The sequence below is a fragment of the Candoia aspera genome, chromosome 1 (assembly GCF_035149785.1).
Source record: "Candoia aspera isolate rCanAsp1 chromosome 1, rCanAsp1.hap2, whole genome shotgun sequence".
Lineage (NCBI taxonomy): Eukaryota > Metazoa > Chordata > Lepidosauria > Squamata > Boidae > Candoia > Candoia aspera.
In genome coordinates, this window is record NC_086153.1 from 331,168,559 (window position 1) to 331,182,527 (window position 13,969).

Below are 13,969 nucleotides of genomic sequence, written 5' to 3' on the forward strand. Positions count from 1 at the left end.
CATCTAAATTGGTAGCCATTACCAAATCTCACTGCAACATGGATCAATAGAGCTGGATAAATAAGCCCGTGCTTAAGTAATCCAAGTCCTTTTAGGTATCAATATCCTATTTCCAACAGTAACCGGAAAATGCCTCTAGAGCAGTGTTTCTCAACCTTGGCAGCTTGAAGCTTGCTGGCTGGGGAATTCTGGGAGTTGAAGTCCACACATCTTCAAGCTGCCAAGGTTGAGAAACACTGCTCTAGAACTTTACAAGCATGAAAAGGCGGCAATAGGCGCCTCCAGTTTTGTCTAAATGTATCCTTCAAATAGGTTGGACTGCAACTCCCAGACATCCCAAACAAGGCCCCTGATAGGCACTTAGATTTGGGGAAGGTTGGGTTTATGGAAAACAGAACTACGATTCCCTTTCCCAGAGCAACTTCATTTCCCACGATGCCACGGAGGAAGCCCCTCTCATCCGGGGTTTGCTTCCGTCTTTCTTTTTCGCCTTTCCTCTTCCGTAGCTGCCTAGAGGGAGGGATAGAGGGGGGTGGGCGTTCATTTCAGAGCGACGTCGATATGAGCCAATGGCGCCTCAGCTTCTGCCGTAGGAGGCCCAATGGCCTTTCCGATGGGGCGTGGCCGAACAGGGAACCCAGGAGGAGGAGGAGGAGGAGGAGGATGAGAAGTTGATGAGGAGGCGCCTGGTGGGGGAAGATGGTAGGTGGGCACTCCCAACCCTAGATATGGAAGCAGCCCCCACGGCTTTGTGTCCCCTCCCCTTCAGGGGGAAGGCAGGGCTCCCCGGGGGAGGGGGCGTGCCGGGTGGTGGTCTTAAACCGGGAGGAATGTGTGCCCGGCGCTGTACAGAGGCGGGATGATGCCGGGGGCGGGGAGGCCTGGGGCTCTCGGGTGCGGAGGAGCGGCAGTGAGACGACGGGCTTGCGCTGAGAAGGTTTTTGAGGGTCTTATTGGGGGGCTCGTGGGGAATTTGGGATGTGCGCGTGAGGGCTTGGCCGGGACCCGGCGGTGGGAGGAGACCTGGAGGAGTATACGGGGGCTCTGCCCTGCGTGCTGGCCCCCATCCGTAAATTGGACGTTGGCGGGGCTGAACCTACCGGCCCTCAGGGGTGGGGGTTAGGGGGCAGGGAAGCCTGGGACGTTTCGGAGGGAGGGGTCTGGAGGGTTTGCCAGGGGGGTCGCGGAAACGCTCGAAATGGGAGGATTCGGGCGCGGGTAGTAATTTCACCTGTGGATCAGGAAAGGTCCGGAGTCCTTGCCTGGGTTGAACACTGCCGGGAGACGCTTGAGGAGGAGGAGGTGTTTCTCGTCCAGCCCCCCTCTGCCTTGGGGGGTGTTTATGGGGAGAGGAAGCATGTACCTGGGGTGGAGGCTCATTGGATAGGGTTCTGCTAGGGCGCTGTACTTAATTCAGTCCCAGAACTGGAAGGAGCATTTAGGCCATGGCATCCAACCCCACTCAGTTCAGGAATCTAAATGAAAGGATCTCAGACAGTTGGCTGTCTAGGCTCTGTTTAAACAGACAATGCAGGGTATATTATTCAGTTAGGGAGCACAGTTAGAGGGCTCCTCTTGAGCTTCAGATTTTAAGAATACGATCCTGGCTTTGGTTACTGATCCTGGCTTTGGTTACTGTTCCATTCTCACCCCTTCCCCCTTGCATGGTTGCTGCTGTCTACCCTTATGTCTGGAGAGTGGTTGGGCACCATGAAGGAACAGCTTATCCAAGTTAAGAGTTACCTATGAAACAGGTGGCTTGTTTGTGCCCTGAAGCCAGATCTATTTAGAGAATGTTATGAAGATGGGGGATCAAAGAAAATTAGATGGTGAGAAATAACTGCTAAAGGATAAAGTTCCTTCTTTGAAAGGGAAATACCCACTGCTAGCTGCTAAAATTACTCAAAATTAGTCTATGATGTAGCCCATCTGTGACCAGAGGGGCATTCCTTTAGATCCTGAGATCTAGTCTACTTGCCTGTGACTGGAATTTCTTTCTTCTAGGCTGACTTTCTGAAAGGGTTGCCAGTTTATAACAAAAGCAACTTCAGCCGATTCCATGCAGATTCTGTATGCAAAGCATCAGTAAGTATATTTTTCCTCTTGGTTGTAAATTGGTGAGAATGGTACTTTGGGGGCTGGGCAAAATTTTTATGGCAATACTGTAGGGTCGCTAGCTTTTCCAGGTGCATTCATAGAGATCCTACTAATACACTGCTTCTGTATCTCTCTCTACATATTTTGTAAAGAAAAAACTGTTTATTAAGCTAGTCCTAGAGGTAGGCAATCTTCTTTGTCTGTGGGTGCATTTAGAAATTTGAGAACATATAATGGGAATGGCTGCCATGGAAAATGATGCACCCAGTCACATAATATCAGCTATGGTGAGTATGTTGTTCCAAAGTACCTGTTTTCCAGAAGGCTAAGTCCACACCATTCCAGAGTAATTGCCACAGGTAATTATGATGCTAGAGGCTGATGCTTTGGTATGTAGCATGTTATGCTTTGATACGTAGCATGTTAGCATCCTGTTTATTTGTCCTTATTGAAATATTTTTTTAAAAAAGTCAGGTGGGATGAAAAGCTTGATTGGTATCAAGAGATATGTTTTCTGGAGGCACGTTGGTACCTCTAAGACCATGTTGGCTATTGCTATTCATCTTGTGTGGTGGGCAACTTTTCCAGGATTAGGGACTGCAGTTCACTCCCAGATATCTACAGGTGATATTATTGGAGCGGGTGAGCTGTTTTTTCACACTGTTTTTTAGGACTTTCAAACGGGAGTTGGAAGCCTTTGAAAAGTAAACAGTTCTTGTTCCCCACCAGGACAGGGCATAAAAATTTACAAGTGTAAACGCCCTCAAACTTTCCAGAAATAGTGTTAGGTTCCTCTTTTGAAATTCAGCATCAAAGTAGTCAAAGTTTGGCATCACAATTTTGGATGAATTTGAGAGGCTTGGGGAGAGAACTCCTTGAAGGGGAGAACTTGGAGCAGTTTGCCTCTTAGGGACTTCTCACTCCCATTTTTAACCCCCCCCCTTTCTTTTTTCTTTTTTTGAGGAAAAAACAAAACTTGATCTGGAAAATTTGGCCATTTTCTTGATTCCCAGGAGTCTGGAAGGTTTCATGCAGACCAAGGATTATTTATTGATATATTTAATGGATTAATATGGCCATCTATCTCGCAATAGTGACTCTTGGTGGCCAACATAGAGTAAAAAACTCAATACAAATAAACAAGATAATAAAAACAGATAATGGCAATTGAGGACAACACAAATCATCAATAAATACACATCAGTCTTGGAGGCTTAATTATCCATGCCCATGTTTAAACCCTGTATTTTTCTTAATGTATGCTGGCTGATCCTTTTCTTGAATAGAGGTGCTACAGTAGATACAGATGGCAGAAAGCTCTCTGAAGGATTTAGTTTTGCAGATCAAATTCTGTATATATTACAGGAAAGTGAATAAAGGAGGTGTATTAATAGCTGATTACCTTTTGTTCCTTTCTGTAAATACATTTTTTTAAAAAACTCACATTTTCCAAAGGAGTAACTGATCGGCTATTGCAATAAGAAAGAATCTTGTGGTATCTTAAAAGATTAACTTCTTTTTAAACTGTCACAGCTATACTACACTACACTTGATCTTAGCCAAAAGGCCAAGAAGCAATATAGTCACAGCTATAGTCTTTCTGAGATGTCACTTCTCTCCTTTTTCTTTCTGTGTATATATGTAAATCATATATTTCTGTAAATTCTGAATCTATATCAGTTTCATATTGCAATAATGCAAAAAATTAAAAAGAAAGTTCCAAAACAAACTAGTAGTAATTGATTACAGGTAGTCTTCATTTAGCTACTGCCTCAGATAGTGACGGTTCACAGTTACAGTGGTGATGAAAAAGTAACTTTGTGGCCAATCCTCACATTTACAACCTTCGCAGGTCTGTAAAGCAAAAGAAAGCTGAAGTAAGATAATAAGCAGGCTCATGGTTTCACTTAGCGACCACTTTGCTTAATTATTTGTTGCTGGTCCCAATTGTGGTCGCTAAATGAGGACTACCTGTAATAGAACTTGGGTAAAATGTGTTTCATACCCCTAGATAATTGAGAAATGGAAGTGGAGCTTTTCTTTTTGGAATTGATCAAAGGTAGAATCAGGAGAATGGACTATAGCAGAAGAAAACCCTAAGACTGAAATCTTAAATTACTATCAGTCTGGAATTTCCCATCCATTTAAAATGTGTCGGAACACTTTCCAGTGGAAAGATACTGTTAAATATTTTAAGCAGTTTGTCACTGCCAAACAATCTGCTTCAGGCTTGTTTAAAAAAGAAAGGAAGAGAGAGGTGGAATGCAACAAAATATAGCCATTGAATGCCTTTCTTCAGGAGTCAGCCCAGATCTTTCTTTTAACTGTCTAGAAGCAGAGACTAATGTAGTCTGTTTAGTTTGCATAGCTGCCTGCGGCTGTTAAGAGACAGTGTGGTGGTGATTAAGGTATTGGACTAGAAGCAGAAAGACGCAGATTCTAGCTCATTCTCAGTATTGGAAGCCCACTGGGTGACTGGGCCAGTCATTTTCTTAACCCAGCCTACCTTACAGAGTTATTGTGGAGAAAGGGGAGGAGGGAGTGGTATGTATGCTGCCTTTTGCTCTCTAGTATGAACGTGGGATATGCATCTAATAAGTAAGTAAAATGGTCAGCCTGTACTTAATTGGGAGTGAAGGAATGCTTTCTGAATCAAGCAGGGACCTGACAGATCCTGCACCCTTTAGAAAACTCCAAGACCTAACAGACATTAGGTCAACTTTCCTTGGGATCTGATGCCCTGAAGATGTGTTTGGAATGTTACCATTTTCTTATTTTGTAAGAAATAAATAAATACTCAGTTACAATTGCAACTTGAATGCTTAACAACATGCGGACCAAACTGCCTCTTACACACAGCATAACTTTTTTTTTCTAAAATTATTTACAGAACAGACGGCCTTCAGTTTATCTTCCAACACGGGAATATCCATCAGAACAGAGTAAGTCCCTCCCTGGTTTTGTTGTTATTGCCCACCATCAATGGAAATTTGTTACTGTGTGTGTGTGTGTGTGTGTGAAGTTTGTGTACTTTATATTTCTCAACAATTAAAGTGGAAGTAATTTGTATTGTTCAAATTTACCTTTTTATAAGGTGTCAGACCAAAACTTCAGTATTTAATCTCGAACTCTCTTCTGAAAGAGCTAGATGCTTCTTTCAAGCCCGTAGTTGTGGGAAGGAGATAGCTCATTACAGTTACTCTTTTATTTTGCACCATGAGGTAGATTTGGATTGCATACAGAAACTTTATTTTAATATTTCTTTGCTAGAAATACTTTTATTTATTTTTATGATGTTGGATTGGTATACAAAATATGTGCAGTGGAAAAATCCTTCAAACATAGCAGTAAAAGACAGGAAATAGGCAGTTCACATCAACCATCTTTATCAAGTTAAAATTATGGGATAGAATTAGGATTACTTCAGCCTTGTGCAGCTTTACCTGATCAAGATCACAAGAAATACAAGCATGTGTCATCAGTACACTGCTGTCAATTCATTGTATATCCTCTAGGTCATTTCATCCATTGTCATACAAATTAAGCCAGAACAATTGTTTTCAAGCTAAGTCACTTAGGACTTAGGCAAGAGGATTGTATCCAAAAGTAGGTGCATTATCAATTTTAAAACATTAAAATACACTTTAGAGTGCAGAAATCAGTTGATTTTTAAATTAACAGTCAACTTGGGGGCTGTATGCAGCTCCTGGGTAGTACAGATGTTAAAGAATGTAATGAATAAGATGGACCTTAGGGTCCTGCAGCCCATCTGCCATGGAATTAAGCAGAGGTTCCTGAACAGCACTTTCTTGCATGATTGTTTTATTGATCTTCATGACTTATTTTTTTAAAACACCAACATCCTTTTACTCGGTTTTCTAGTCCTACCCTCTAGAGCTGCTCCAGCAAAATATTCTTCTGATGGTATTGAAAGTTGCCAAAAGGTCAGGATGGATGTCCAGCATGGCTGCCTGTCTCGCAGCACAGAATCACCAAGTTGGATGTGGCCATTTTGGCCGTCCCGGCTAAGTCCAGTACTGTAATCCAAATTAAAGCAATCAAAACAGATGGCTGCTGAGCACATACAGTTAAGGAAACTCACCACTCCTGTTAGTAATTGGCTTAGCTGTTAAACTCTTCCTATTTGTAGGAAATAGTTCCTAAAAACGTTCCTGTAATTTACAACCACTATTGCTTGTCTTCCCCTCTGGGGTAATAGAAAACAGTCTTGATCTTCTTCGTGACACCTTCTCATTTACCTCTTCCGTTGTCTTTCTCAAGGTGAAACATAACAATTTCCTTCAATCTCTTTTCATGAGACTTAATTTCCAGCACCCTGATCATCCTTGTAGCTCTTTTTGATCCTATTCCACTTTGTCTGGATTAGGGATGTGCATGAAATGGAAAATACGTTCTGTTTTGAATCTGCACATGCCATCCCATTTGGAAGGTTCTGCTGAAGCATTTAGGATCAGCTTCAATTATCCAAAACAAAACCTGCAGGCCTTCTGGAGTGGTTTTACAAGATGAATACAGCAGGGTTGGTGCATCCCATCTCTTCTCTTGAGGGTCCGTGTGCTACCCACCTGCCCCCAAACATCGCTCGGTGCCACCTGATTTGATATATTGTCATAGTACAGTTTTTATAGCCCGCCCAACTTAAAAGACTTTGGGCAGGTTGCAATACATTAAAATTATTTATTTATCAATATTATTATTAATATGAAATAATGATAAACATTTATCAGTAAAAAGCAACAACAGCAATAAATCACTCATCAATTTCTGTACCTTTCCTGCTCTCATCTGCCATCAATAACTGCATCAACGCTGTCACCAAGGAAATAGCTCAGGCATGGCTTTTCCCTTGCTCTTACTCCCCTACTCCCTGCAGCACTTTTGCCCAGAACAACTGCATTTTTGGTCTATATTTGGAAGAAATAAGGACTGAAGTATCTGAAAGTTGCATAGTTTGGTTGAGGCATGGGCCACAGAGTCCCTCTTGTGGGGGGAGATGGGCAGTGGCAAAAATTTGAATAAATAAATAATAAATAAGTAGCCAGCTGCTCCACGCACAAAGCATTTTGATGACCTTTATCATTTGGTTTACGGGTAAAGGCATCAAGCTAGAAACCGGGACACCATGAGTTCTAGTCGTGTCTTAGGCACAAAGCCAGCTGGGTGACCTTGGGCCAGTCACCCTTTCTCAGCCCTGGGAAGCAGGCAATGGTAAACCACTTCTGCAAACTTGCCAAGAAAACTGCAGGGACTTGTCCAGGCAGTCGCCAGGAGTCAAGATTGACTGGCAGACACATAATAACAATCTTGAAAGTGTTTCCCTTCCCTCCCTCTTATACCCAAGAGAGTCAGAGTGAGCCCATCTGGAATTTCTTTCTCACCCCTCCTGTCTTTCTGGGGTAAGCTTTTATTTTTCTAATAGCTCCCACATACTTTCTTCAAGACTATCTCTGTATGCCTCCACAAAGACCTTATATAATTGGACCAGATGGTGGTCTGGACATTTCCACAAGCCATGTAGCAAATCCAATATGAGGATCATAGTGCTTCGTTACCCTCAAAGTGCCTTCCTTGTAAACTTTGGCTACCTTCCAGTTCCAATGTGACTGTAATGGTTTATTTTTCAAGCTCTGCTGGGCAACCGCTTTATGCAGTGGAGGCAGAAAGTGCTGTTCGAAGCCATTCATAAATGTTCTGTTACATGTCTTGGGTTGTATTCAGAGTAAGCGTTATGCCATCTCTGTTCTAACTGTTCTCCTGCTCTGTTTTGCAACCTATTCTCTAGTAAATCAGGGAGCAGATTGCATCTGCAACACAGAAGAGGACTCTTGAGGGCAACATCCCATCATATCATCCTAAGATCAGGGCTCTGATGGGAGTACAAGCCACATTAACTGTCATTCTCCTGAAGGGTGGAGGGGAGTGACAGAGATAGGCAAAATACTTTGTAGTCAAAGCATTCCAACCTTGAAGCCATTTCTAATGTACATGTTCCAACCTCAGAATGAGATCAGAATGGTCGGTTTTGAGGCTGGACCACTTCTGGTACACTTGGACTGGTGACATACATCTTTCTGGACCAAATAGAGGCCAGCCAGATCCAGCAACTCTTGGCAAATTCCAACAGGCTTTAGATCAGCTTTCCTTAGGACTGGATGCCCTGAAGGTATGTTGGGGTTACAACTCCTAGAATTCCTAGCCAGTTCAGGAAGGTTGCACTAGATCAGTGTTTCTCAACCTTGGCATATAGGCTATAATAACAGAATGCTGGCATGCTGGCTGGGGAATTCTGGGAGTTGAAGTCCACACATCTTAAAGTTGCTAAGGTTGAGAAACACTGCATTATATTGTTCACTGGAAATGACCCAATAGTATGCAGTCTTTCCACTCTTCTAAAAGAAGGAACAGTCTCTTTCTTTCCAGTGCCTAGCATCAGTCCATTAGCCAAAATGACAGAGGGGGCAAGAATTCCATTCCAGGCTCTGTAGAGAAGGCAGGAGCTCGAGAAGCAAAATCCGTCTGAAACAGTTCCCCACAGCTGGATTATCTCAGAGCAATCTTGCTTGGGAAGCCAGTACACATCTGAAATTTGCTTTTGCATTGTCATCTGTAGAAGTTGTGCCTTAATGCCCTGTAGGCCTAATCTGCTAGAGCTAAGAGAGAACAACACTTGGAGCAAAAAGCAGCAAAGCAGGGGACCGCTAAGCTAGGCGTAAGCAAACCTTGCATAGGGACATGTAGCTCGGGTGAGAGAAGAAGGTAGTGGTCCATGGGAGTATGGAGCAGGCGGCAGGTCAGGATTCTTGGTCATCTGATTCTCTCGTGCCTTGTATACCAAGCAGTATGTATCAATATCCCTGTCTGAATTGTTTTGAAGCTTTTTTTCCCCCATGTGTCAAGAAGTCTGCATGTTTAGGGTTATGGTATTCTGGAATGCCAGATGTTGGGGACAAACAATAGGCAAGAGGTTTCTTGTATGCCTTTGTATATGGGTTTCTTGCCAAGACATCTGGCTGATAAGAAACAAAATGTGAGACTAGAGGGAGCTTTAGTTTAAACTAGGAGGATTTGTATCCTGCTATTTTTTTTGTACAACTCAAGGTGGTGTATGTAATGCTGCTGCCTCCTGTTTTCCCCACAAGAACCATCCTGCAGGGTGGGTTGGGCTGAGAGAGGAGGACTGGCCCAAAGTCACCCAGCCGGCTTTCGTGCCTGGGGAGGACTAAACTCCTGGTTTCTAGGCCAGCACCTTAACCACTAGACCAAACTGGCTCCCTAAGATCATGGTATGGCACTGCTGTTTATGCAGATAGAAAAATGCTGACTTTTTTACATGCTGTAAAGGTATGAAAAGGTGAATGGCTACAGGCAGGCTTGTGTTTAACAGGCGTAATACAAAAGAGGAAAGGAGTGGGAAGAGAACTGTAAGAATTGGTGCAGTATTTCCATGCCTTATCCTTCTAGTTGGAACAGGGTTTTTATTGTTTTCATTATTTAGTCTGTGTGTGGCAAGGGGTGAGCTTTATAGAAGGCCTCCTACTCCTGATGGGACCAGCTGTTCCTGTGGCCAGAATCAGGCAGTAGCTTGTATGACATAGCAGTCAAGAGGTTTTTACCACTCCGGATTTTTTGATTGCCATCTGTGTGGTTAGCCCTGCAGACAGATCAAGTGTTCGTGTGGTTAAAGGCCCACGAGAGCGAGGCCGGTTTGTTCTCCTCAGCTATGATGGGCCTTCCCTGACCGATATAAGCTCCCTAAGATCTTGAGTAGTGGAAATCATTTCCTTGCCTTCTTTTGGCTGGAGATGCGGTCTCCGGGGATCAGGCTTGTGGCTTTCTGCGTGTGAAAGGTGAGCTCTCCTGCTGAGTGACAGCCCCTCTCCACCCCTGGTTCTGCTGAATAAAGCCCTCTCCGTCTCCCATAATCCTGCAGTCAATAAATTCCAGAACCCTGCAGTGCCTTCTTGTAGATTTGTTTCGTTCTGTACTGATTAGTTTTCTTTGTCTTTCTTCAACAGTAATTGTCACAGAAAAGACAAATATACTCTTGCGTTACCTACATCAGCAGTGGGACAAAAAGGTATGGGTTTTGTGAAAACTTGTCAGCTATTAATCTTACAGTAGTGCATGTCTGTTAAATGGAGGAGAGCAGGTTAAAAAGAACTTACAGTCGCCCAACTCTAGTGGACTCTCACTTGGGATAGGAGATCAGTGGCGTCCAGCGAACCATACCACTTTTTGCTTGTTTGTTTGTACTGTCAGAAGTCTAGTGGAAGCAAAACTGACAGCATGAGCCTGTCCTTGCTTTGGGAGAGAATCCAGCTTCAAAAACCTTGAGAGAAGTTTGGGGGGCTGGGAGTGAGAGGGAGTCAGGCAAATCTAACTTTTCTTGCCTTTTTCCCTATTAGAATGCGGCAAAGAAAAGAGATCCTGAGCAAGTGGAAATAGAAGGCGAAAACTCTGCCCCGCCTTGCAAAATTGCCCGGACAGACAGCCAAGATATGAATGAGGACACTTAAAATTCTCTCCAGTCTTCTGTGTTAAAATTTAAAGGCGCTTCCTGTGTGGGTTTTTTTTTCTCTGTGTGTATACATCCATTTTTTGTATTATTTATGCGTGTGCTCGCTCTCTCTCGGTCAGAGCAAGTCAGAAAGTAATGATGTTTAATCTGTGATCAATGCTTTTTTTAAAAAATGAAAAAAATCCACTCTTGTGGCTACCCCTTTTCTGTTACAAGGCGAGCTGATCTCACAAGGAGCTCAGTTCAGGCTGACAGCCGCCCCCCGCCCTGTGTCCTCTCCTCTGTTCACATTATTGAGAGTTTCCATCTCACAATTGCTGTACAATTACTGGTGTGTCATGAGTTACATTTGTTTCTGTAACAGGAAGAACTTGGAAGGGGGATGCTTATTTCTTTCCCATCCTTCTCCAGGTGTGTTCCTACTTGCATACCATTTTCCGTTTTCCAGCAGCGGTGGGGGATCAGGTTGTTTGCAACGGTCCTTCTTCAGCTGATGGTCTCTAGCAGAGATCTTACCCATTTTGCTGGCAAATGCTGTGTTATCATGTTCCCATCTTTGGCCTGTCTCCTCCTTCCTCACCCTCTGGCTCCCCCCCCGGAACTCGTTAGCGCATTGGCGTAGATTGCAAGCAAAACACCACTTTGGCTTGCCCTGCATCTCTTTTGCACCACTCTTAGAATGGACCAGTTCTGTGCAACTTTTCAAGTAGAATAAAGCAGGATATTTCTCACCACTTTTGATGAGTATTTGTTTAAAAAAAAACTCCGTTGGAAATTCTAGGGTGGGGTCCAGCAGCATCAATCTCTTGGGCTGCCTGCAGTTCTCAGATTAGTTGCACATCCTTGATGCAAGAAATCAGATCCCTGGTAAGGGCTCAGTGTCCTATCTTGCAGCCTGCTGCTTGGAAGAGAGAGATGTGTGTGTCAGAGAATGTGTGTCTCTGTTAGAAGTGTGCAAAACATTTCAAGGTCAGAACCTTGTAGCGTTAATTTTGAAATTTACCTAAATCTAAGTTGAAGTTGGAACACTCTTAGTAAGGTTGGTACAGGCTTCAAACTGCAGAATACCCATTCTGAGATTGGAATATTTTAAGGTCAAAACATTTTAATTTTAAAAATGATTTTGCACATTTCTAATCATGTTTTTTTTAAAGCTCTGGACCCAACCACTTCTTCATTCTGTTACATGGCCTGCAACAGTTTACCCAGAGGAAATACAGATTTGAAAGAAAAAAGGTTGCTAATCCCAATTTTGTGCAACGAAGAGCTTAATTCTGTGATGCTTGAACATTTTAAGCTCAGTCAGGTGGTTGTGTATTGGGCTGGAGCCGCCGCTTCTAATTGGCAGCCTCTCTCTAAGGTTGCCTGTCCCATGAGAACAAAACAAATGAGAAGGAAACTATTCCAGTTTCTCATACAAGTGAAATAATGACTGGTGGGTTTCGGTAACTGGTAGTGCTGCTGCAGAACTGATACTCTGCCAATATTCTTTGGCTCCTTGGTTAAGCAGGCTGTGTGACTACACTCTTGGTCTTTTTGCATCAAAGCAGGTTGACTTAGTTCAGGGACAATCATCAAAAAAAAGGAGTGCCCTCTGAAGAATGTAGAGATTTGGTGAATTATTGGAGCTAAAGGTGCTGTAATTGCTTATTCAAACAAGCTGTCACAGGATGGTGTCGATGTGGTCGGTCTCTGGGTTAGTGCTAGTCCTGTAGAATAACTTCCAGATTGCACTCTTCAAAACCCCAACTCCAGTATCTTTTAGGTGTGTTTAAAAATGCATCCTTTTTATGTTGCCTTTTCTCAACAGGTAGAACTCCCTAGTTCTTTCAGTAGATTGTTTTCACCTTGTAATCGTTTTTGTAATTGTTGTGAACTGTGGTGAGGCTTTTACAGTGAAAAGCAGTATCCAAATGTTTTCATCGCCAAGTAATAAACTAGCATCTTCTTTAAATACAGATCAGGGAGAAAAATCCCTTATGGGCCTAGTTCAAACAGTACGCTAAGTCAAATGATGGTGTGGATTGGTGAATTCTGGAAACTGTATTGATGCTTTCAAATTATGTATATGCAATACTTTCTAATCCAAGAAACCATATTTGGTCTCAGTGGAGACTGCTCCACTGGAGACTGTACTTTTTATTTCTAAATTTTAAATGTAGAAGTAAAACAACTTTTTTAGTTAATTTAGATTTGGTTGGAATTTTGTATGTATAAGGATTGCATGCGGCCTGGAAACTCAGGCTGTGCCCTTCTGGTTTACAGCTTAGTGTATTTTGCCAACCCACTCAACTGTGGTTGTCAGCTATGGTTAAAACACATCCTAACTAGTATATGAACCATGGCAATATGTGACTGTGAAATTGGAGTCATAGCATGCCCAATTCATAGCTGGTTCTTTTAATTATAAGGTTACATAGTAGAAAGCCAACAGGATCCTAGTTTCAAATTACAGAAAAAAGAGCACCCTCAGAGATTGGGGGTGGGGGGGGCTTTCTTGTTATATTTTTGTGTATTAATGTCATCTTGTAACTATTCTTTAGCTTCCATTTGGTAGGACAATCCATGAACCATGAATGTATGTATGAACCAGGCCACAATGGCTGTGCAGACTAATGGAAGGAAAGAGGGGTCAGCTAAACCCAAACGTCTGTTAAATGTGAATGGAGTTTATATGTATAGTGAACCCAAATGAATGAATCGTCAGTTGGGGACAGATCATTCTGGAAAAGGTCTATGTGGTTGCTAAAAGTCAACACTGACTTTGATAGGACATGATCAAAATGGTGAACAGATTTTTGTCTGTTGCTCCCAAGATCTGACAAATCTGTTAATAGCTAAGCTAGGGCTACTAGATCAGGACTGCAAACACATAGATGACTAGTAGATTACAGCCAAAATTACTGGCTGCCCAGATTTTTGCAGCTGAGACCTGGTACCTCTAGTTAAACAAAGCGATATTTTACCAAATGGTGTGACACTCAGGATTGCCGGTGTGCACCTGAACACCTTCCTTAGGGCCCAAAAAGTTCCATAGGTCACCCAACAATTTTTGGAAAACTGTTTAATTAAGGAAATGAGCAGTGGGCTTACTGCACAGCAAAATGCCAGCTCCAGCAGAAAAGATGGCAAATTGCATTTGCATGAACAACTAAACATCCTTCATGTCAACCACTTTGTGAGTAGGCAGCCTCTTCCCCAAAGCCATTTTGCGAGAACATGTACCATACTCTCAAAATTTGAAATGTGCTCTGAAAAGTTAGAGAAGGTCCCTTGCTTAGCATAAGATACGAAGCCAGACTGCTTTTAGTTGGGTCAGGGTCACCAAAGGAT

The 13,969-nt window shown here is 42.9% G+C and overlaps 1 protein-coding gene across 3 annotated transcripts; it reads left to right on the forward strand.

Moving 5' to 3' along the window:
- Positions 1–563: 563 nt before the first annotated feature.
- DDA1 (DET1 and DDB1 associated 1) lies at positions 564–12,596 on the forward strand. Of its 3 annotated transcripts, XM_063290695.1 has the most exons (6): positions 564–702; positions 2,005–2,085; positions 4,988–5,039; positions 9,217–9,271; positions 10,134–10,195; positions 10,524–10,600. In XM_063290695.1, the coding sequence occupies exons 1-6, from the start codon at positions 700–702 to the stop codon at positions 10,547–10,549; spliced, it is 279 nt and encodes a 92-aa protein (XP_063146765.1). In that variant the 5' UTR covers positions 564–699; the 3' UTR covers positions 10,550–10,600. The 3 variants fall into 3 exon arrangements, with proteins under 3 accessions (XP_063146765.1, XP_063146763.1, XP_063146764.1); XM_063290693.1 differs by lacking the exon at positions 9,217–9,271 and having other exon boundaries at positions 589–702; positions 10,524–12,596; XM_063290694.1 differs by lacking the exon at positions 564–702 and having other exon boundaries at positions 2,036–2,085; positions 10,524–12,596.
- The last annotated feature ends 1,373 nt before the right edge of the window (positions 12,597–13,969 follow it).

Coding starts and splice junctions, on each gene's coding strand:
- DDA1 (XM_063290693.1), top strand. Junction 2,086..4,987: donor ATTCTGTATGCAAAGCATCA/GTAAGTATATTT, acceptor AATTATTTACAG/AACAGACGGCCTTCAGTTTA. Junction 10,196..10,523: donor ATCAGCAGTGGGACAAAAAG/GTATGGGTTTTG, acceptor TTTCCCTATTAG/AATGCGGCAAAGAAAAGAGA.